General features: G+C 35.9%; 1 protein-coding gene across 1 annotated transcript in view; it reads right to left on the bottom strand.

Moving 5' to 3' along the window:
* The window catches only part of CSMD3 (CUB and Sushi multiple domains 3), a 297,101-nt gene that overhangs the window by 93,653 nt on the left and 179,155 nt on the right, over window positions 1–24,293 (bottom strand). The window contains exons 34-38 of the mRNA XM_072413237.1: window positions 16,759–16,947; window positions 16,127–16,304; window positions 13,041–13,186; window positions 2,392–2,472; window positions 824–937 (exon numbers count right to left, since the gene is read on the bottom strand). Coding sequence (XP_072269338.1) covers window positions 824–937; window positions 2,392–2,472; window positions 13,041–13,186; window positions 16,127–16,304; window positions 16,759–16,947 — 708 coding nt within the window. The remainder of the gene's footprint in view (window positions 1–823; window positions 938–2,391; window positions 2,473–13,040; window positions 13,187–16,126; window positions 16,305–16,758; window positions 16,948–24,293) is intronic.

Here is a 24,293-nt window from a genome sequence, read left to right as displayed (position 1 = left end):
CAAATCACAGCAGCTAAAATTTGATTCTAAAAGTAAATAGAATTCCATGTGAAGATTTTCACAAGGATAAAGCAGATGAGGAGTGGTAGGAAGGACAGATAAGTCTAAATGCAGCATTCATGATATGTTGTACAGTCAATAGTCTAGGTAGCAGAAAACAAAAAAAAGAAAACAGAATGTTGCTTTGGTCAATATGAGGTTTTTGGTGATTTATGGGGATACGAAGGAGGCAATGACAGGACAGGACAGAACAGAGTGATATTCTGGATGTGGGGAGTGAATAGGAGGGCAGAGTCCAAGGTGCAACCAAGACAGAATGCCTGTAGGGTGTGGGAAATGACATGTCTTAGAGTGCCATAGAGATAAGTCAGGGGGAGGTTTTGAAGGTTTGGGGGAGTGATTAGTTTAAAAAAAAATAATGAGTAGTAGCTATTTAATAGGGGATGGCTGACATGGGGTGGGAAACTTTACCAAAACGAAGAGAAACAAGACAGGGGTGTACAAGTAAATTTGTGGGTTATCTGCACCAATGGCATTGTAGACCAAAGAAGGATATGATGTTGACAAAGGAGGAGGTGTAAAGATAGAAGAGTATAGCTCAAAGGACAGAGATGTGGATGATACTAACAGAGAAAAGAGTGTTGCCACTGAAGCAGATTTGGAACTATAAGATGCGAACCAAGAGAGAGCAAAGCCACCCAAAAGCAGATAGATATACGTTTTATTCTAGGTTGCTCTTAAATAATCTTGTGTTTCCCTAAAGATGCTTAAAAAATTTGATATACAAGTTAGGATAACAATATGAATAAAGTAAGAAAAAAACCTTGACATGAAGGAGGTGATCCATCCATCTGAAGGCGCTCTCCGAGCCTGCAAGTCAAAATTTCATTGCCAACCAAGGTGAAGCCCGGAACACACTGATAGCGAATGATGTCACCTATGAAATATAAAACTTATTTCAGAAATCTTTCATATATTTTATTGTAAACATAGCAATATTATTACCAGAATACAGAAATACATTTTTAGAAGCTACTAAACTGCCATAATTGTGATGCAGAACTTTACTTTTAATGTGCTTTAGGTATATATAGAGGGGAAAGGTACATAGGTAGTCAGCATGATGGCTCAGGGGTAGCACTTTTGCCTTTGCAGTGCTAGGTCCCTGGTTCAAATCTCGGCCAGGACACTATCTGCATGGAATTCTCCCCACGTCTGCGTGGGATTCCTCCCACATCACAAAAACATGCAGTGAGGTTAATTGGCTTTCCCCCCAAAATTGACCTTAGCCTGTATAAATGACATATGGTGGGATGTGAGATTGTGGGCCCCTTTGAGGGACAGTTAGTGACACGGCTATGAACTTTGTACAGCGCTGCATATTATGATGGTGCTATATATATACTGTATAATAATAGGGGCAAAATTATTTTCGATGAACAGAGGGTCATTTGATTTAGGCTCTAGCTCTTATGTTCTTTGAGATTTATTGATATATTTTATATTCTCCAGCAGCCTTTACAATACAGTACTGTTACTCAATAACACATCCACACCAGTTCAAAACTGATAAACATATACCTTTGGACTGCCACATTGACAAAGCGAAAGTAGCCTCAACTTGCAAAAATAGACTATATTTAGTAAGGCCAAAGTTTGTTTTAAAAAGAGGCAATGACAAAATTGAATTATGCTTTAAAAATTTAGTTTTTGAATGGGTGATAGGATAATTAAGGCAGCATTTACCAGGACCAGGTTTTCAGTAATTTTAGTTGAATTGGTTACCATTGGCCTGACTTAGGCTGTGTACACACGTTAGATGATTTTAGTATGATAATCGCCTTAGGACTAATAAGGGACAAGAATCTGGCTTGTGTACAGTGCTCATCTTTTGTCGTTCCTGGATCTGAACAGCGAACGATTGTAATGAAAGTGAAGGCGAAAGGGCGCAGCAGGGTGCCACTCCAATGTTCTCCCCTCCCTCCCCGCTCCTTGGAGCAGAACAGCACTGTATGTACAGCCCTCTTTCATGCATCTTTCAGTCGAAAGATCCTTTCTATCTACAATTATTTAACCTAAGTAGGCAGCCTTACTAACCATTTATCACTCTTCCTAACACATAGCTGCTACTACATGCTTGATTTAAAGGGCACTTTGCAGATATTTAAGGTTAAATTAAAGCACTTCCAAGTGACAGAGAATACCTAACTCAGCAGACATGTTTGTAAGCGTTGGATTGCCATTTGTGCCCAATGTACAATACCAACTCAACAACATTTACAACATTGGATTTAGTTCTGTATTGAGTTTTCATGTGCACCTGGTCGTATTGTTATTAATATCATTATTATACATTTATACTATGAACATTTCACACTGCACATGTTTTACCTATTTCAAATTCATCATCTTCTGCTAGTATTTCAGCATTTTCCACAGGAGCAGGTGGCTGGCATATTCTCAACTGGTAAGCTGTAAACAAAATTAAAAATAATAATATTTATATCTATAATTTGTATCTTTTTATTTAAATTTAATTTAAATGTACTTAAATATATACTGAATGTTTTTTGATGTCACCTATAAGGCTAAAAGCTGTATGTGTAAAATCGTGTATTGGAGCCAATCAATTCATTCTTAATTCATCTTGACTGTAGAATACATTTTGTCTTAAACAAAACAAATAATAAACAAAAATAATATTGTGAAGAAAGTGCTGTACAGCAAGTTATGAAAAAAAAAACAAATGAAAGCAGGCTATAGACTGGGTTTGTACTGTCATAAAATTTTTCTATACAAGAAGTGCATTTATTCTGGAACTGTCTCAAAAACCATTAGCCCTGGGCAGCTGTAAATTTCCTGATTGAATTAAAGTATAAGCAGCCATTCACATGGGCAGTTCTTGCAGAAGGTAAAGGGTGGCTGAATGCCTTGCTAGCTATATTGCCAGGGCAATCAGTGAAATGAATGAAGACAAGGTAAAGGGTTGACTAGGTTGGTTGAGGGTTGAGCACGCAGATAGCAGGTGTTCAGCCAACCTGTAACCACGTCAAGAACCAGCAATGTAAAAAACCTCAAACTGTGTTTTGATATAGTTCTGTTGTATAGTTGTATAGTTCTGTTGTCCTTTTTAGAGTTATCATTAAACAATATGGCAACAATAAAGCTAGGCACACACGTGCAACGACAGATCAACAATTATGCACGATATTTGTGAACAATCGTATTGTGCACAATTCTGTACATGCCGGAATGATGCAATTGTTCTAATATAATCCACCAATAATGTACACACGCTAGATACGATCGTTTGAACGATACAGGAAGTGGCATGTAATGGAGAAAGTGTGCTGCAGAACTATCTACGATCTTTGAAGTACCGTACACGCAATAGATTGCGAACAATTGCCGCGGTCATTCATTTCCAACAACAATCCTCATCTGCGTTATTGTGCACTTTTTTTGTTAACGATTATCAGACGAATAGCCATTAGTTGTTTGTTTCCAACTATAACGATTGCACGTGTGTACGCAGCCTTGAGCTTTATAAACACATGACACTTACTGTTTTTTTTTTTTTTTTATTGCTATATCACCATACTTTTTTTTAATGCTGTATGTGACTCTATAGGATAACATCCTGGTTGTATGCCTAGTTTTAGTAGAAGCATTAACTGAAAAGTAGCAGGGGAAGTTTCCCTTTAAAAAGGGACAAATAATAGCAATACAATCACATTATCTAAATAGAAGAATAAAATAGAAGAAAACCAGTGAAAGTTTGGATGTTTTGTTTTTGGCAATTTAGGCTACCAAGAAAAGATTGCTTACTGGAAAAAGATTGCTTCCATTTCAACTAATGTATTTATATGTACATCAGTGCTCTCAAAATTGCTACTGAACCATGCAGAACCCGTGCCAGGCACATTAGAAAAAGAACAAAAAAAAAACTCTAACTGGTAGCATAACCATAACTTTTTGTTGATTATAAAATCTCCAAATTGATTATTTTCTTGGTGAGCTAAGAAATGTTTTGGCTTCAATAAACTTTGAATATTTAATTTCAATTCTGGACACTGTTCACATTAATTTCGCCTTTTCTTCATTTGAAAAAAATCCAATTTCTATAATTTTTTGGACACTGTGACCCTTTTAAATAGAACATATGTTTTGTTGAGACATACAATTCACATCCAAGGGATGAGAGGTTGCTAAATATTGTCTGAACACTCATTAAAATGTATGAAACACCAAGCTGAGCCAGCAAGTGTTTCTGAAAAGTGTCAATAAAACCAAACAAAGAAGCCTTACCATAAAAAGAAAATGTACAGCTTATGTATGAATTCTGTTCACAGACATCACTGCACAGAGGGCATACTTATGAACAGAGAAGATAACTTTCACCATATGTTTGCTGGTCGTATCAGTCAATCACTGTTATTTAAACACATAGCTGCAGTGAATGTTTGGTGATTTTAAAGATAACCTCATATAAATATATATATATATATATATATATATAAATATATATGTGTGTGTGTGTGTGTGTGTGTGTTCAGCATATGTAATGCTAGGAAAAAATGTTAGAAACATAGAGGACACTGGAGGACACCACGGGTAAAGGCTACGGACATAATAAATGTATGTAATTGCAGACTGGAGACATGCTGTAAAAGCCGAGTGAGAGACTGGGGATTTGTTACACGTGGCTAGCCAAGATCACTGCAAATACCCCTTTACAAATTTATGCTTCCCACTGATGGGGTCTAATGGCTGTTCACCAAATACCAAAGGGCCATATATGATCTTTTTGTCTAAAGGTTGGCCACCAAGTCTTTAAGGTGTATAAATTTTATTTATTGTACAGCGCTGCGTAATATGTTGGCGCTATATAAATCCTGTTTAATATTATTAATAATAATAATAATAATAATAATAATAATAATATAAAAAAATAGGAGAGACCTAGAGGTCAAGATTAAGGAAATGGAGCGCCAGGTAGATCTCTCCAGGTAGATCTCTTTATCTGTGCTTCACACAGAAACTTTTTTTGTGCATGGGATCTTGTCTACCTTTTTTGTATATTGATGTTTAAATAATACGTCTAAAGCTAAAGTGTCAGTTTGTTTAAATTTTCAGATAATTATGATAAATCTCAATAAATAAACTACTTATGTTTAACCTGTAGGAATTTATCTTCTAAAAAGGTTTCCAAAAAGATAACCATAACACATCTAATCTCTCTCCTTTGGATTGCATGAGTTACCTAAAAACTCAGAATGGGCACAAGTCCACCTATATTGTTACAGTTCAATCATACTCAATGTTATATCTTGCAAAATGGGATCGACAGAAAGATATGGTAACCAGAAAATACATGTAATTAAAAAGAATCATGGCTACATCTCCAGTAGAAGTAGACAACAGTCTTACTAAAGATAAGGAAAGAAGAAAGAATATTAAAAACTGTCTAAAGCCTGATATACATGTAGTTAGATAGCCTTGGGATTTGAAATTCCTACCAGATTTCAGTTCCACCTCAAAGGTCATTGACCATAGGAATCTCTATGCAAGCTGTTTATCTCCACGGATAGATTTCAACCACCCAGGATAGTTATCAAAACTCCAACTGACTGTAGAAGTGCTTGGCCTGGGTAACCTACTGGGAAAGAGGAACCCACAACACGGACTTCCCATATCCTCCATGCATTATGGGAACCAGTGAGGTTATTCAACCAGCCAGCGCGCACACATCAATTATAAATCAGTTTGCTGATATTTTGCCCTTTAGGTTCTACAGTAATCAAAGTATGATTTTCCTGCAATTTTGTTCCTTACTGTATGAACTCTTGTCCTAAAAGTATTTGAAGACCGTACCAATAAATGCCAGTGGAACTGATTGATTGTATTTGACAAACTGTCACTCTGAATCTTTTCCATTCTTGTTAGTTTAACTCTGTCTGTGTTAGGCAGAGCAGGTGGGCTTTATACTATGAGTTTGTTCTATGAAATAGGGTTTTGTACCTAACATGAACTTGTAGGTTGTTACTGTACTACATAATAAAATATATAATTATTGTTGTTATATAACTAAATGAGTAACTACTAAATATTATGTGTTTTCACCACTTCAACTTCAGATCTCATACCCCTTATGGAATAGAATAATTTTTACATTTCCACTTTGATTCTGTTTATTTTTCAATAACTTTGCATAAAAAAGATCTTTGTAAGATTTTTGTTAGTGCTAAAAACTAAGCTAGAAAAACTAATTTTACTATAAAAAGTATACATTTTTTTCTTAAGTTTGTCAGAGGTAAAATTGCACTGCAATTATGTTTCTGGTACAGCATTGCAATTGTATTTGCAAATAAAAAGTTTTTTTTTCCTAGCTTTGCCCATTTTTTGTAACACACTATAAATTTATATGAAAAAATATCATTTAAAAAGCATATAAGTTAAGAGGAAAGAGGAGCGGGAAAGAGATGTGTAAGTTTGGCAGCCATTCTTGCTATGTAATACATAGCAAATTATCTGCTGTCATTCTGACAGCTGTGAATTGCTGGTAAAACTGGCTGGGGAAGCAAAGGCAGGAAGAGAGGAGTACACCCTAAAAACTAATTTTGTTTTTAGAACTTGTTTTATTTTTTTGTTTTTGGTTTAGAATCTCCTCTGTTTCAAATCCTAATGTGCTTACTTAGTAAAATCATACACATTCACATCAAGTTCTATTTCACTAAAATATTTGTTTTCTAGTGCCAACTTATTTCACCAAAAAAAAAAAAAAACGGCTGGTAGGTGTTAATTATTTTCTTTGCATCTTTGTTTTTTTAGGCCTGATTTCAACCTGTTTATATTTGCCGTCCTGCCCTGTATCAACCCCAAATTCTCTTTTGCTGCCCCTCCTTCCTTTCCACAAAAAGTAATACAAAAGCAATGTTTGAGACAGGTCAGTAGGTCAATAGGAGATTTATGTCAATGCTTACCAGTACAAATTGTAAACATTCAGTAGTAATATTTGTAATGTGAATCTTCTGGAAAATATGTATATATATGGCTAATAATAGCATACTAATATTAACAGCATTTCATTATTAATAGCATACATTCATGTAAAATATATCATATGCTTTTGACGTCAACACCATTTCCAAACATTTTATTTTCTGTACATAATTTGAAAAATACTCTCATTACTGTGCCCACACAAACATGAGTAATAACTTGTGGTTCAAAGCAACAGATGGTGCCTAGAACAAAGGTTAGCACATTGTATTTGTGAAAAACAATACTTAGTAAATGACATTACATTGCATTCATGTTTTTCAAACAAGCTATTAACTGAGGTCTCTTCTAAATGTTTTAAAATAAAAAGTTAATATAAAAGCTCATGTAGTAATGCATAAGGAGAACAGACAGCAATAATAAAGTGGTTTGAATGAAAGACTATTACACAGAAGAAAACAAATTATAAAAGTTAGTATAAATGTCAATGCATGTACTGTGGGCATTTTAAGAAGGTAAAGTACACGCCTCTGGATTTAATGATGTTCAGATGGAAATACATTTCTAGTAGCCCCGTAGATATCTTTAAATCAGCCCATTGCCCTCAGCATTATTTTTATTATATCTCAAATTATTCTACACTATCATAAAGACTTAATAAACTGTCTATACCAGATTTTCATGAACCATAAATTGTCTGGTATGAGGGGTTTAGGTGTTGTGGTATAATGATGACTTGACAAATGAGAGGTTGTCTATTTCAGTGTTTCCCAACCTTTCCTAAATCGTGGCATATATTTTACATTAGAAAAATCCCACGGAACACCACTAAACAAAAATGTCACAGATTAATTAGCTACCTGCTGCCATCTAGTGGAAGAGTACTTCTTTGTTCTGCCTATTACTATACATTGCTGGTATAGCCAAATGAAGACAAATTTTTTGCAGTAAATAAATAATTTTCACACCAAATAACCAACATTGGATAATTTCTCACAGTACACCTGAAGATCTCTCATGGCACACTAGTGCCGGCACACCTCATGGTAGTTGGATGAGACTGAGATGAGAATAGGAAGTTAATATATGGTCAGTGTTTGGGTTCCCCCATCATGGAGAAGTATGGCACTAGATTTCTTTCTCAGAAACATTGGAATTACTAATAAATAATAAATTATAATAATAAATAGGAAACATAAAGTAAGAATAGGGACTGTTTGGTCATTTCTATAAAGTAAGCCGGAAAAGAACGTGTTAGTGTCCTTGCCACTGTTTAATTTACAAATACTTATGCCTGAATCATGAGTTTGTATTGTTCAAGCTAGGCCCAGTGATTTGCTTTGATGGGAATGGTTCGCCCCCCTGACCCATGAGTCCTGGAGACTGATTCATTCTTTTATGCTACCATTGGAAATCATTGTGATTGAGGGTGGGCTTCCTGACTGCAACAATAGCACAACATAGCTACTTCCAAAACATTGGTACTGCTGGTGAAAGTCTTTACTGAATTCCAAAAGACACGGTAGCAATGTAGAAGAGCAGTTGGTAGAGGGGGACAGAGTATTGTCACTGTAAAAAAGGAAATACTTCCAAAACGGAAAAGGGAAAATGATTTGGTATTATTTTTAGTAAAAATGTTAAATTCAAGAAAACAGAACATACTAAAGTTACAATAGCATAGGGAGAGTTTAAATGATTGGACTTATATGGTTTATTCCTTGTTTTCATGTGTTTATGAACCAAAATGGTGGCCCGGTGGAACGAGCTTTGCTCACAATTCAATCTCTTTTTACATTTTGCTTGCATGTGGTTGCACAGGGTAGATCAGGGTTGTTGTGTACTTCCATGTGATAAGGGGTTATTATAATAGTTTAAAGACCTAAAAAAAAGATGATAATCTGTAGAACCCTTGGCTTATATATTGGTCTACAGAAGATTAAGGCTACACACACGCGTGCAATAACTATCGTTTGAAACGAATGACTAATGACCACTCATCCAATAATCGTTAACAAAAAAAGTTCACAGCGACTGGCTAACAACACCGATGAATCAGGAATGTCACTGGAAATGAATGACCATCCTGGCAGGTCTGATTGGGCAACAATCCTTTGCTGTCTATTATGTGTATGGTTGTTCAGTGATCGTGGATGTTTCTGCAGTACACTTTCTCCGGTACATGTCACTTCCTGCATCGTTCAAATGATCGTATCTAGTGTGTGTATATATTTGAACGATCGTATAGTTACAGCATGTACAAAATTGTGAACAATACAATCATTCAAAATAATCGTGCATAATCCTCGATCTGTTGATAATTATTGCAGGTGTGTATGTAGCCTTAGAGGATAACAGTTGCCTAATCTCCTATTTATAGTCAGCTACAGCTGACTCAGCTGGCCATTATTGCAGCTGGCCATTATTGCATGAACATTGATCCAATAGGTTTCAAAGACCTGCCCCAATTTACAATGTTCTTTCTGAGATACGTCACGCTGTTCCTGTTCAAGGACTGATTTGCTGATCTTGCTGCCTTGGTAGTCAGGTTGCACATATACAGTAAATCTACCTTTGCAGGTCTTTGAATCATCTTCTAATTTTCTAGGGGGCCACTGCAGGAAAAAAAAAATCCCGTTGCTCTACATTTAATATATCTTCTTAGAACTGGAATGCACTTTTAATAATATGTATTCTACACCACGAATCTGAGCTTAATTAAGTTTTTTTTTTATCTTAAAAGATATAACTACTATTCTGTTCTACCAGACAGTGTCAAGTCTCTCGCTTTAAAATATCTTAATCTTGCTAGTTGGCTGCATTACATGCATTTCATACCGTCTTACTTTTATGCTACCATTTACTTGGAAAACTATTCAGTAACAGCTCTTTTGCATTACACTCTGGGACTTAGTATGAGTTTAGTGTTGGCTCAAGAATGCTGACCTGTTACTGATCAGTGACAGCTCGCTTGTCCATTTGTCTTGCTAATCACTTAGGATCTCACTGTGACAGAACAAAGGTCCTTGACAATTATGTAACAAATGCAAGTTTGGCTGTGTAAGAAAAAGGTTATCGGCTGTTTAATTTAAACAGAGAAACAGTACAATTTGTTATATAATGCAGTTTAGAGATCAGCATTGCTTGAAAGTAATTACTTATGACTTAATTAAGAGTACCTACAAATAATGCATTTTAGTGTATCTATTAAAATGACTGCTTGCTTACTAGCAAAACTCTGAGTGCATTAATAAAACCTATGTACGTGCATACTGGACTGAATGTCTGGTTTGCAATTTCTAATGATAAAGGAGCTTAAACATCTTGGTGTACTGTAAATTATGATGGGAAGTACATGGAGACAGGGGGAACTCTAAAAGTGGAATTAACTTGTGTGGAAGTAAAAAATTGCAATATTCTTGTTCATATTCTTTTCTAATATATACATTCCTTTATTATTGAAACAAGGGACAGGTGTAGAATTAGATGCCACAATCAGACATTTTTTCTGCAATATCACTAATACTATTGGATGACCTTTAAAGGCACTTCCTATTAAATCACATGTCCCAATAATTAAAATAAAAATATAATTTATTTAAATTTATGAAAAGCACACTGAACTGCTCATGTGCAGGTCAGTGTAAAATGCCGGGTATTCCAGCATGCCCTTGTGAATTAACACTTGCACACATGAGTGGGAGTTACATCATTCTGGCCTTAGCAATCAAGACCCAATCCCAGAAGTGGACTGAGGGAAGGTGAATGTACTTAAAACATTTCAAACAGGCAGTATGTTTATTTTATTGAAGAAGGAACATCTTCTATCCCATTGGACGTTTATAGCAGTCACAATAGACTATGGAGATAAAGAGATCAAGACAAATTGTATATATAGTCCGCTTCATTGGGTTGTGCCTATCAGCTAACCATGCAATGTGGTTGATTTTAAATTACCCCAATGTTTTTAACAAATAAATTAAATCTGTGCCCAGATTATGCAAACTACTTTATTTGCATATTCAAAAAGCAATAAATCCACATTGACAACATTCACCTTTGTAGCTATAGACATCACAGATATATTTATTTTAAAAGCAGAAAGCAGCCTGCCAGCATTGTGATGTAACAGATAATTGAGAATTATTTACATTACAAAGCAAGCAACTAAAGTGATCAGGTGTCTTGTTCTGAAGCAAATTTACTGTTCACTGGGAATTTATAAATCTTTGCATGTGTATAGTCTAAGAAACAATAAAAAAATCGAATTCACATAACTTTTTGGGGTATTATTCTAAGCTTAGATATTATACTCAACAGTCGTAAAATATTTACAGTTTTACAACAACTCTTAGGCCCTAGCTACCTTTTGCTTCCCTATGAACTGTCAAATCACCAATATCTTCAAACCACAGGGCAGAACTGAACACTGATACATTCAGAGAGTTTTGCCCTTGACATAAACAGACTTGTTGCAAAAAAGTGGCCTGTTTTAATCAAAGTAGAGTTTCAATAGACCTTTACCAATGACACCTACACAATAAGAACAGACCTCCATCCTGAGTTGCCCCCAAGTCGGTTTGGTAGCAAAATTCAAATCGACTGGATTGTGGTGAGATAGGGTCCTAGACATAATTATCATACTCTCTAAAAGCTAGATATGTTGGCATTATATCATCTTTTTTGGTTCTACATTTAATATTTTACTTTTTATACCTAAACCACAGTCTCTTATTTCTCCTGGACTATAACATAATCTTAGCTTTGACAGGTACCATTTCAACCTCGATTTTACCCCTGCCCAATCTGAATACAGCAGATGTAGTGTTTGTGCTTTGGGAATTGGTGGGAGCTATTAGCAACTTATCTGTAAACCTGCAAGTAATAGGAAGCAGACATCGCTAAAAATTACAATTCCACCAAGGTCAATACGGGTTATCATCATGAAGATGTTTCAGTGAACCTGAGGCTTTGAGCAGCATGGGGAATAGAACTTCAATACAGGACATAAAGATAACCAAGGTTAAATAAAAGTCTCTAACAAAACTGAAAGAATGGCTTACAGACTTAAATTAAATGCGCATATAAAACTGATCCCTGTCTTTAATAAATATTAGTTTAGAACTGGTAAGATAAAGCAGAATTTCTATTTTGTGCAATGAAGTTAAGGTGAGTTGAGATGTGTGGGTTGATGTTTAAATTAAGCGTATCCTGAGGATTGGATAATGCATCTTGGTGACTCACAATTCCAAATTACCCTGAATATGCTCAGGTTATTGCATCCTACATATTAAGAATCACTAAGTTTATGGATTTGTATTGCCTGGATTTATGAATTGCATGATTCTTCGAAGAATCATGTATAAAATAAAAAAATAGAGAATAACAATTTTTAAAATAGATCAGATAAAAATAGACTTTATGGCTAAATTTATTGGGCGCTACCTGACCATCATTTACACCACCACTTACTGTATGGCCAAAAGTATAAAGATACACATCCAAATTGTAGAGTTCTGGCGTTTGCATTGAGTGATACCATAAATGCTAAAGCTACTCAAATGTAGATAACTATATACAATGCATGTACACCTACTAATTGCACCACTGCTGCCCTGTTTGACCTCTGGGAGCAAGTTACAGCTTGTGAGTCTATACTGGACTTGCATACCAGCACAATTAAAGAACACTAGATACTCCATCAGAAACACAACACTCCCAGACGACGGGGAGGATAATGAGTTCTATGATCCAAATACCCAGAGTACTAAGTATTTCTTTTTATTGATATTGGACAAACATAGTTAGACAAATTTCTATTTCAGCTACCATGACATACATCAATTCCCAAAACCAAGTTTGCTTTGACCTAAAAATTATTGATGATTTTACCAGCATTATATTTTCACCAGTACTTACTTCTTTATTTGGATACTTTTTTCAATACTTCTTTCAATAATAAATTACTAATATTAACAAACATTACAGGACAATTACTGAAAAAGGTAGCACATGTATACTTAGCTCACAAGCACACTCACCGTGATAGCTGAGTACAAAGAATCCACTGGTGGTAAAGTCACTATGGAACTTTATAAGGACATGATTTGATGTGCTGTAAACAGATTCCAGAGCAGTGTTTCCACTAAACTGCCCAATCTGGGGAGAACTCTGGTCTGGCCCATCCCTAAAACAAATAATAATATTGTGTTAGACAAAAATTATACAGTACTTATTAACAATAGCTATGCCTTGTGCAAGAAAACACAACCAGCAATACACTTGGACATTCTAGGAGTTACCATATGAAGTCAACATGAACTACACAATGCATTATTATTACTTATGTAGTATACAAGATCCTAGAATCTATTGACGATTCATTTAATATCACTCAGGGACTATGGTAGTGAGAGCTCTGAAACAGCTGTTTTACCAATTCCAGGTTTGATAGGGGAGCCTTGTTTACCATACATTGAATTTATTTCAAACAATGCTGCAGGATGACTGATACATCATTGTGGCTTTCTGAGTGTAAAATCTCAACGTTGTACTCCCCAAGAAGCTAGTACTCAATTTACTTAAAGGAGTTCATTTTCTAAAGAGGTAGGGCATGTTAACTTTGCAGAATCAATTTAACCTTCAGCTCAATGAGCCTGATTTATTAAGGCTCTCCAAGACTGGAGAGAATAGACTTTCATTTGTGAAGCTGGGTGATCCAGTAACCTATAATGGATTTCTTAGTTAGTAAATGTTTTCAGTCCTAGACCAGACCCAATCCAGGTTTGTTGTGTCACCCAGCCTCACTGATAAAAGTGTATATTCTCCGGCTTTATTAAATCAGGCCCAGTGAATGAGGTGACACAGGATATTTGATATTTGCTCACAAAAGTGAATGTATTAGGTCAGCAAGACTTCACCTCATTCACTTGAATCAATCAAAGTTTTATCATATGATAATTAACCACAAAATGTCATATTGCTAAAATGATTGGTATCAATATTGAGTAAATGTGTTCTGTCCTGGATTACATTTCAGACCCAAAGTTGTTTGGATATTCAGCGGAATTCAACCTTAAAGTTGAACTCAATAAACAAATCTGTGTCAAATTTTAAATTATTGCCATGCATTGCAAGTAATTCTCATTGAGAATATTGCCTTGATGTAATACAAATAAATGCAGCAAAATACTTTACCTTAACTTGTGTACAGTAACACCATAACGCATTGCAATGGTCGGCCCATGAAGGGAGAACAATACATAATTACCTATTTGTTTTTTTTGTAAGCTAAAGCTTCAACATTTACATAATTGTAAATTACATTTTGGGTTTTGTTGCTCTTTAAACTTTATTAAATTCCTATTTTGCAGTTGCCACTTTTTATTTGATAATATTATTCTAATTATTTTTCTGTTGTTGCTGTTGTTATACTTTTGTATATTCTGCATTGCCTACAATAAGTATTAGAGCCAGGGGGTTAATAATTACACAAAAACACATTTAAACTAAGCACTTTACAAGTAATTAAATTAATTCTTAGCTGCAGTTTACTAGTTTAAGAAATTCACAACACAATATTGCCTAAAAAAATCATTGCTGAACCCAGAAAAGTTCTCATTAAGGATTAGTGACTGGTCATATGGGAGTTGGCAAAATCAATAGGTATAAATTCTAAATAATCTACAGAACTACTTGCAGCATCCAAAATAACTAATAGCCACCGGGGCAAATCATAAGATATTTTGTCTTAATTTTAGATACTGAAAAAAAAATGTTGATGGCCAGTACAGACTATGTGGATTCTATGCACGTAGAGTTGCAATGCAAAGCATACACAATGTGCAATTCCTGTCTATGCAATATAAAGAGATGAGACTTGAAATAAACTATATGTCCAGCCAATGTATTTTTGTTTTGTACAGAAAAGGTACTACTATATATATTCTACATTCTGAATATGTAGTGATGACATCTTCCTGACTCAGCAACAAAGCTATGCAAATCTTAGGTTTAGCATGTAGCTCCATATATGTATTTCATCCATGTATTTCATGTTTGCTAGAATGTCAGCTTTAAAGGAATCCTAAATTGATACTTAAGTCACCATGCAGCACCATTTCCTCTGCTTTTTTTAAAGGTTTCACAAGAGACAAATATATTTTTTACAAAAGTGGTAAACATGTAGAATGAATGTTCTCAATACAAACAAGAGGAATTCAGGGGCCATGGGTGAACACCATGAAATTAAATTTATATTCTTCTATTGTAAGTTAAGTTTTAAAAGTGTTTAAGTTTGAAGAGTTCATGATTGGAACTTCACAAATATCCTAACTTTTTGTATTGTAAACAATAGGGTGTGTGATAAGTTTAGAAATGAGTGCATGTTGATCCTAAAATATACTTGCACGCCAATTAAGAATGAACATGTTGTTTATGAACTGAAATGTACTATATAGTTACTTTCTAGTTGCCCAAGAATGCTGACTTGCTAATCTAATCATTTCCTGAGCAAAACTATATATATATATATATATATATATATATATATATATATATTCTTATTCTCTGCTTAATATAAGAATAATTTTGATTCTTCCATTAATGTCGAAACCTGAAATCCTAGAGGTGCTTTGGTTTCCTCCAAAACTTCAAAAAATAGATAAATAGCTTTTTAGTTGTTTACCCTAAAATCATCTTTATGTACACTGGTATGTTTTTGTAAAGGAGTTTTAAAAGTTAGATTGCAGAACTTATTCTATAAATTGGCCTGTTTTCTTAGTAAATTGCATGAATAGAACATGTGAATGTAACTCTAGGTGGTATATAATGAAATCAATTTACATAAACAAATAATAGTAATAACTAAGTAGCTAATTCAGGAGAAAAGACCTGCCCACCTTGAAATCCAAAATCCATTTTTATAATCTTATTTCTAAACTCTTTATATTTTATAAAACATCATTAAACACATTTTTAATCTGAACAATGAATTTTCCTAACTCAACTGCCATTGATTTTTGCACCTGTGAAATACATGCAGGCTAATAGCGAACACAGGGAAAATAAAAAAGCTGGATCATTAAGCCAGTGGTGCAATAAATCATCAGTAAATAAATGATCTTACCATACAGTTATAAAGTCGTAAATCGGTTCAGTTTGAAGGACTGTGAAATTGATGTAAACTCCATTTCCAGGAGGAACTCTGACCAGCCAGAGGCAGTCTTGGAAGTTTGGATACTCATCGGGATATCCAGGGGAATAAATAGTGCCGTTCATTGCTGTGATATTTCCTCCGCAGAGAGCTGCAACATAGTTCAACAAATACGGATGGTAAGAGGACCTGCTGTAAATACTTAAGTTTGTGAGATTGCATGAAAGACAATCTAAGGAGCTTGTCAAGTGTAGGTACTCAGGACTTCAAGGTTGCTAAGCTGCAGGCAAAAAATAGCACTAGAACTATGGATTTCCTTTTTTTTTTGTCTGTAAATTTTATCCTTGGAAAAAAATATGGGTTTTCCGGGACCAAAATGCTGTGACTTCTGCAGATAAAAAGTGATATATTATGTAGAAGACTCAAATAGCACTGCTGAACTAGATTTTCCTCAGCTTATACTTGCAGACTAGAATGAAAATGGAAATGTATTTCTTTGGATCACAAGACAGTTCAAGATCACTCTCTATCCAAGTAAAGGGAAAAAAAGCATCTTTGTGTGCAGAAAACTGGTGACACAGAGATAAAATGATAGAACCACCTACCGTCACAACGAGGTATTGGATGGTTCCAATTACGGCTGATTCCATGCAGACAGGTGAGTGCAGATTCTCCAATTAATGAGTAGCCAGGATAACATTCAAAAGAAATGGTGTGTCCCACTGTATAGTCATTTCCAATCACAAAACCATTGCGGAATGGACGGGGGTCTGGACAGCTCTGTAGCTGGTACGCTAGAGGTAACAGAAGGAAGCATATGCACATAAAGGTTTCTCAATTGCAAGAACATTTGACTTATTATCATTTTAATCTGCCAAATTTTAATGCCCACTGGATGGTTTAGGTTTCTTCTTTGGCAAAACTTTCATACCTATTTTGGGGAGCCATAAGCCAAAAAGTCATACAATTACTGAAAGTTTAACCAAACAGTTGTCCAAAGTTGTCCAAAGTCCAAAGTTGAGAAGTTGTGTAGACTTTTAATTTCATTACTCATCCTGTTGCACCATCACCCAGTTTGTAAGTTGTTCTTCAAAGATGTTTAATTTATATATGACAACATTTTAGCCTAGGTATATCTTTTTAAAGATCTGCCAACAAATATATCGTATTATTTTTTTGCCCTTTTCCAAACCTGACCTGGCTTGGATATAATAACCAGTGAATATTTTTAAAATGACATAAATTGAATGTCTTCTTTTCAGCACAATTAAACTTTTTATGTTGATTTCTTGATATTAGCTAGATCTCTTCTTAAAATGGCTTACTGAGAAAGGCTGAAAGTTAGCAATTTCTTCCAATTATAGTATTAAATTGTTTTGTCAAGAATTAATTAATTCATTCTGCCAAATAAATTACTTTGTGCAAATACTGAAGCATGTTTCTTTCATGTTAGCTCACTCACTGTCCCCTAATCCCAGATCATCTATTGAAGAACATTAGATATGCCATTGCTTAAAATTACTTATCATTTTTACAGTAGACATATCATATTTAAAACTCAGCAAATGTTGTCAAATCAATACTGTCTACATCATTCTTTGTTGAGAAAGCCCTTTTAATAAAGCTTAGCTGAACATTTAGGGGTTGTAAGGATCTTAAATACATGAATAATAATTTACACTACATTTCACTAAATAAGAGATAGCCTATTTTATAATAGGCGTGCATGTAATTTTGTAATGTTGCTATTTTTTGTTGAATGTTTCTTTTCTGTGTCCATTATGACTGGTGTTATCAAGGCAGAAGAAAAGGCCTGTACTGTGCACGTTATAAAGAAAGACACCAGCTCTCTGTGTGTGAGTGAGGAAGTCCCTATGGAGGTCCACCATGGACTGGTAGAACATGAGCAAGGATTGTTAGCTTTGCTGGTTTTAGAGATATAGTTAATCATCTGGGTTCTTTCTCACTTGCGAAATTAAGTAAAATAAATATCCTAGTCCAGGGGTCTGCAACCTGCAGCTCCGGAGCCGCATGCGGCTCTTCAGCCTCCTTGTTGTGGCTCCCTTCGGCTGCAGCGGGGAGATCTCTGATGGGGGATCCCCTTCCTCCCAAGACACTGTGGAGGAGGGGGATTCCCTATCCGGTGTTCTAATGAAAAAAATCTACCAGTGAAATAAATCTACCACGGGGCGTGTACAAATGGGTGTGTACAATGACATCCCCCTCCTTTGAACCCCAATTCCTCTGGAATGGGGAGATGTACAAAACCAAAAATGTAGGTGCAAGTGGGGGACACCTGTGACTAACACCCCCTAAAATTTAATTGTTAGGCTATCATCAGAACATAAAGAACTCTGCCCATCAAAAAAATCTACCGTTACACATTGCTGGAGGCACCTGAACCCCAATTTCTTTGGAACAGGAAGGGGGACAAAATTAGAGGTGCAAGTGGGGGACACCTGTGGCTAACACCTCCTAAAAACTCCACCCATCAAAAAAACCCTACCCTGTTACACATTGTTGGAGGCTTCTAGCACCTAAACCCCAATTTATCTGGAAACGGGGGTACAGGTGGAAAAAATTTGAGGTGCAAGTACGGGACACCTGTGGCTAACACCTCCTAAAAATTCATAAAAACTCTGCCTATCAAAAAAATCTACCCTGTTACACATTGCTGGAAGTATCTAGCATCTGAACCCCAATTTCTCTGGAATGGGGGGAGGCGGTACAGATGACCAAAATAGAGGTGCAAGTGGGGGACACTTATGGCTAACACCACCTACAATTGAATCGCTAAGGCATCGTCAGAAAATAAAGAACTCTGCCCATCAAAATAAGCTACCCTGTTACACATTGCTGGAGGCTTCTAGCACCTGAACCCCAATTACTCAAGATTGGGGGGTACAGGGGAACAAAATTAAAGCTGCAAATGAGGGACACCTGTGGCTCACACCCCTTAAAATTTCATCGCTAAGGCATTGTCAGAACATAAAGAACTCTGCCCATCAAAAAAATCTACCCTGTTACGTTAGAAGCCTCCAGCTAATGTAACAGGATGATACGTTAGAAGCTGGAGGCTTCTAGGGGCATAATTCAGTGTTTAATTTATTTCAAAGTAGGCCTACACATGCACACTTGTTGTAACACGTAAAATTAAAAAAATATTAAAACTTTTAAAAGTTTATAAACTGTGTTATGTTTTGCGGCTCCAGACTATTTTTCTTTAGTGGAAGAGGAGGCAAAATGGCTCTTTTGATAGTAAAGGTTGCTGACCTCTGTCCTAGTCCCTTGCTTCTTTCCATCATGACACTTGCCTTGGAGGTTCTAGACACTCCCGAGGAACAAGTCAACCTTGACACAATGCAGGTGAGATGGTCCCCAACTTCCCAGTCATGTACAATTGATCAAACTAGCTATGTATTCTATAGTTCATGGGGGTTTATCTACATGCTGATATTGCCTTTTCCATTCCATTGCCATATTAGTTACAGCAATGTCAGAAAAAATTTAAATAAAGCAATCTATTTTCACCTATAAGAGAAACCTGAAAATTCTGTTCCAGTAAACAGAGGGCAACATTAAAATTGGTAACTTCATAGAAAAATCTGTTTGTTTTGAGAATTATACATATGACCCCAACACGGGCATACCCTATCAATGATTCAATAATATATGGAATAAAAGGTGTATTGGTAAGAATTGCACAGTTTAATGTTTCTTCTTCTCTGGACAACCTGAGGAAAAAAAAGTAAGGAAGATAAAAGCGTGAGAGTAGAGAAGGGCCCTTAGTTCCCCAGATTGACCAGAACCATTGGTATAGATTGAGAAAAAAATTTGAAGAAGCTGCATTTCTTAAATTGGTAACTAAAGGTACCAAAAATGTGTTTTATGGATCTTCAAACTTTTGTATGTTATTGCTTTTATTGTAATTATTTTATAAGGACAAAAACAACATATTAGAACATTATCAAATAAAGGGAAAAAAGCTTATTTGCGGATTTATGTGTTCAGCGTGTGTCAGTGTCGTTTACTATTATGAGTGACTAACTGCTGCTTTGAGAAGACCATTTCTGTATTTTATTCAACTGGAATGACTGCAAGTCTAAGCAGCATTTTCCAACTCTCTGTAGTATGTTTGGAGAAGTGTCAAGCTGTCGAAAACAATGTACATCTTTATGTCGCAGAAGAACATCTTCACTAGCGTACCGTAATATATGTGCAAATGCTCAAGAGTGGGGTTTGTAGGACAGAACGTATTTATGACTTAACGCTTTTCACAGCTCGGTGCTGTTTTCACAGATACAGCAAAATACTTGTCACTGCAAATACAGGAAGATAGTATGCCTAGTGTTTTATATAGATCAATGTGACCTGACATATAGAGCACAAAGTGTGACATTTATGTTTCAGCTGTAGATAGGTGTACATGATAATGTCAACATTATATGCAACTAAAATAGTTTAGTCTGTGGAATAAGTAACAGTTATTCAGCTCTGTTCTAATACATCAGGTGACCAAGACTAGAAAACTTGCTGGATGTACTTCCTAAATAGGGTCTGTTTTTTTAAAGCTCTCCAAGGCTGGAGAGGAAATACTTTCATCAGTGAAGCTGGGTGATCAAGCAAACCTGGAACGGATCTGAAAAAATTTGCTAACAAATAGCAAATGACTTTTAAGAAATCCATTCCAGGTTTGCTGGATCACCCAGCTTCATTGATGAAAGTGTATCCTCTCCAGCTTTAGAGAACTTTAATAAATCAGTTCAACAAAAAGAGCCTAGGGCATCAGTGGATGTTCCTGGATCGAGCTAAAACTTCACTCTCCCGCAGTAAACCAGGTGATAGCACCTGGCTGATAAGTCACTTGAAAGCAATTGATGTCAGTTGTGACCATACCATGCAATTCAAAAGTCTTCTCTGTGTCAATTGCAATTTTTATGAATGTGAATTGAGGAGATAAGGGGGCAACATTGCTACTTTGCCTAGGACTCTCTTCTGCAATAACCTGTCTTTGTTCCTAAATGTTACTTTTTTGTATCCGAGACAGGACAAATAGAGAGCGAGACTCTCCCAATCAGCAACACAGACAGCAATTAAAAGGGTTCTAAAAGTTTTTAACTTAAAAATGTGTACTTTAAACTAATTAAAATTGAAACAGCAAGAGAGGTTATTGAAACACACTTCGACATTCTCTCTTGTTTTACCTGATCCAATAAATCCAATCGTTATACTATTGTAATATTGTTGATCAGAAAGTGCATGAAATAGCCTATTCAAGATACTGTTAATTTATCCTCGCAGTGGGGTAAATTACTCTATTAATGGCAGTCAGAAAAGTTCTCTGAGTTAATCCCAACAATTGATGAACTTTACTAATTGCAGTTAAAGTTATCACCTTATATACGAAATACATAAATTCCAAATTTAAATTTGCATATGAACTGATTGTTGTTTTAGGGAGAAAATCTGAATTTATGACCAAAGTGAGATATGAGTTAGGGGATATATTTTTTAATATGATTTAACTATAAAAAGAGTTAGGAGTTTGTATTCCTCCTAACCATGTAATATATTGAACAGACTATAAACAGAATCCTTATTTGAAAAAAAATAGATTTCCAAATAATCCAGTAGACTACAGGCCAAGATAGATAAAAAGATGATAGAGAGTAGATGAACACCATTGCATTAATACATAGGGAGGTGGAACCATAATGAAACAAATATGTATATATAAGAGAGGCAGAATCCCATCATATTAATGTACCTCCCATGTGTCTTTCTATATTCTCATTATGGGCTGTCTTGTTCAGGATAGATAAAAATGTAGACAGACATGAGATACTTGGTGTGAGATACATGGGATTAATATTCAAATATTTAGGCATCTTAATAAAATTGAAAACATTTGGTAAAGAATATTCTTAAGGCTATTTTAGTCCCATCCTCTCCAATTAAACAATTTTTGCCACGGCTATGGCAGGTTGTAGCACAGTTCCTAAAAGCAACATATCATATTTGGCCATGACCACAGCCTTGTGCACGCCTGCAGTGTGGTTTGCTTCTCCTAGGAGTGGGCAGCAACCACAGGTGGGAAAGGGTCCATAGAGCATTCTGATTATTCCAGTGTCCTTATTTTGAGGCCGGTCACCCTATGTAACATAATCGTATGGGTCATCATGCCTGAATCTTTGCTGTCTAACTGAAAACACATTATTAGGACTTTCTTTAGATCTCATGAATCAGCATAAGTCAGTAACTATGTAGTACACCTGAATCATAATTTTTTTTATAAAGAGCAACTTTAGCCCAAAAATAGCCTGATGTGAAAAGTAAAATAGTTGGATCAGACTGATGACATAAATATTGTTCCTTCAAGCAAAGCAGACCAATATTACGAATCTCAATCTTTTGACTGGACAACATTCTGGGCTTTCTTTCTTTTTATGGTATGAGGCAAATTAGCTTCTGGTTTAACTTGTTTGGTGATCTGTTTGAACACTTTTTCTTACTAAGGGGAGGAAAAAACCCTTCTTATCTCAGTCAGAGTAAATGTACAAACAGATCCCCAGATGAGCGCAACCAGATATTAATTAGCCTTTTACTATACGAAGAAAGCGAGCACAGCAGGTTGTCAGGCTGAAGGGGAAGTACAACCCTGAAATGTGTCCATAGCATAAGGTTCAGCAAGCATCTGATTGACAGCATCAAAAGAATGCAAAGAACTTGTTGTACCACCTAGAGCTGCTGCGTGCGGCATCCTGACAAACTGGAGATCACACAGCTTTGTGTTGGCCATGTAAGTCCCAGTATCCGATAAGCTGCCTTAGTTAATTTTAGTATAGTGATGATTTGTATATCCTAATAAATAAGATGTCTGCACTATGCTAATGTGCACTGGATTTTTCACAGCATGTCTTAATACCATTTGAAAGCCGCTCATTTATTATAGTAGGAAGAGCATAATATATCTTGAATATATATTATATATAAATAATATATTATGAAGTTATAATATTTTATCCTGCCAGATGGAGATCTAGGCACTTTTTCACATGCATGCTTTAGCTTCCTTCGCTACTTTGTTATAGAAAGCTTGTTTTTCACAAAGCTCAATAGATCAAGCTAAAGTTTACATGTGTGAATTAAAGAAGATCCCATTGTTTTAAAGATAATATAATAATATAAAACTGAATGTGGTCTAGAACAGTGGTCGCCAACCTTTTCAGATGCGCAGACCACTAAAAACACCGGGCATGCGAGAGGAGCCGGGTGTCATTCAAAGGGGGAGAAACCTCATGTCATTATGATATATCCTCCCCCACTCTCCATTCACAGATCTGAGCCTGCAATGGGAGAGTGGGCGAGTTGTGTGCAGGGACACAGCCCGCCCACCTTCCTGAGCCTGGGAACTGCTTGGGGTGCGTGGTCCGCAGCTCTGGCCGGTGCGTCCCCCCAGTGGGATCCTTCTCCTGACCCCATTTGGGGATGCACCAACAAGAGCGGCGGACCTCCAAAATTTTCTCGCGGACCACCAGTGGTCTGAGGACTACTGGTTGGCTACTGCTGGTCTAGAAAACATTTTCCACATATCTATAATACAAAAAATGAATTCATTGCTGGAAAATAGAGAAAAGAAAATATTTGTAAAAACTTAAACAAAACAAATAATACAATACGCTAAAAACAATGATAGATTAGAACTTTTATGAAAAAAAAAAAAAAAATAACACCTTCCACTGGACAATAGGTGCGACCATCTTCTTTCTTCTTCTTCCTGCTTCTTAAGCCACCAAATCTTGCACTGTGCAGGTACAAGATTGGGTGACGTGTCTTCTTGAAAATGTAGATAAAATGCTGATCTCACTGAGCATGCGTGCAATCTGCTTTTTTTTTACATTCCAAGAAAGCCCTTTATGACCCATGAACAATCTTGGGTATGCACATAAGGAGCGTATGTATCATATGAGACGTTTGTATCCCAGGAGGCTACCGACTTCCCATTCAGTTTTTACTGCTGCAACGGTAAAGACGGAAGGGGAGGGGTTCTCTACCCTTCTCTAAAGGTTCTCTTTTTTTCTAAAACCAAACCACCAAACTTTTACATTATAGAAAAGGGTTGCCCATCCTTTTATATAAT

Source organism: Pyxicephalus adspersus, chromosome 5, assembly GCF_032062135.1.
Source record: "Pyxicephalus adspersus chromosome 5, UCB_Pads_2.0, whole genome shotgun sequence".
NCBI lineage: Eukaryota > Metazoa > Chordata > Amphibia > Anura > Pyxicephalidae > Pyxicephalus > Pyxicephalus adspersus.
Note: the sequence above shows the minus strand (reverse complement) of the source record. Positions and strands in the feature narration are given on the sequence as shown.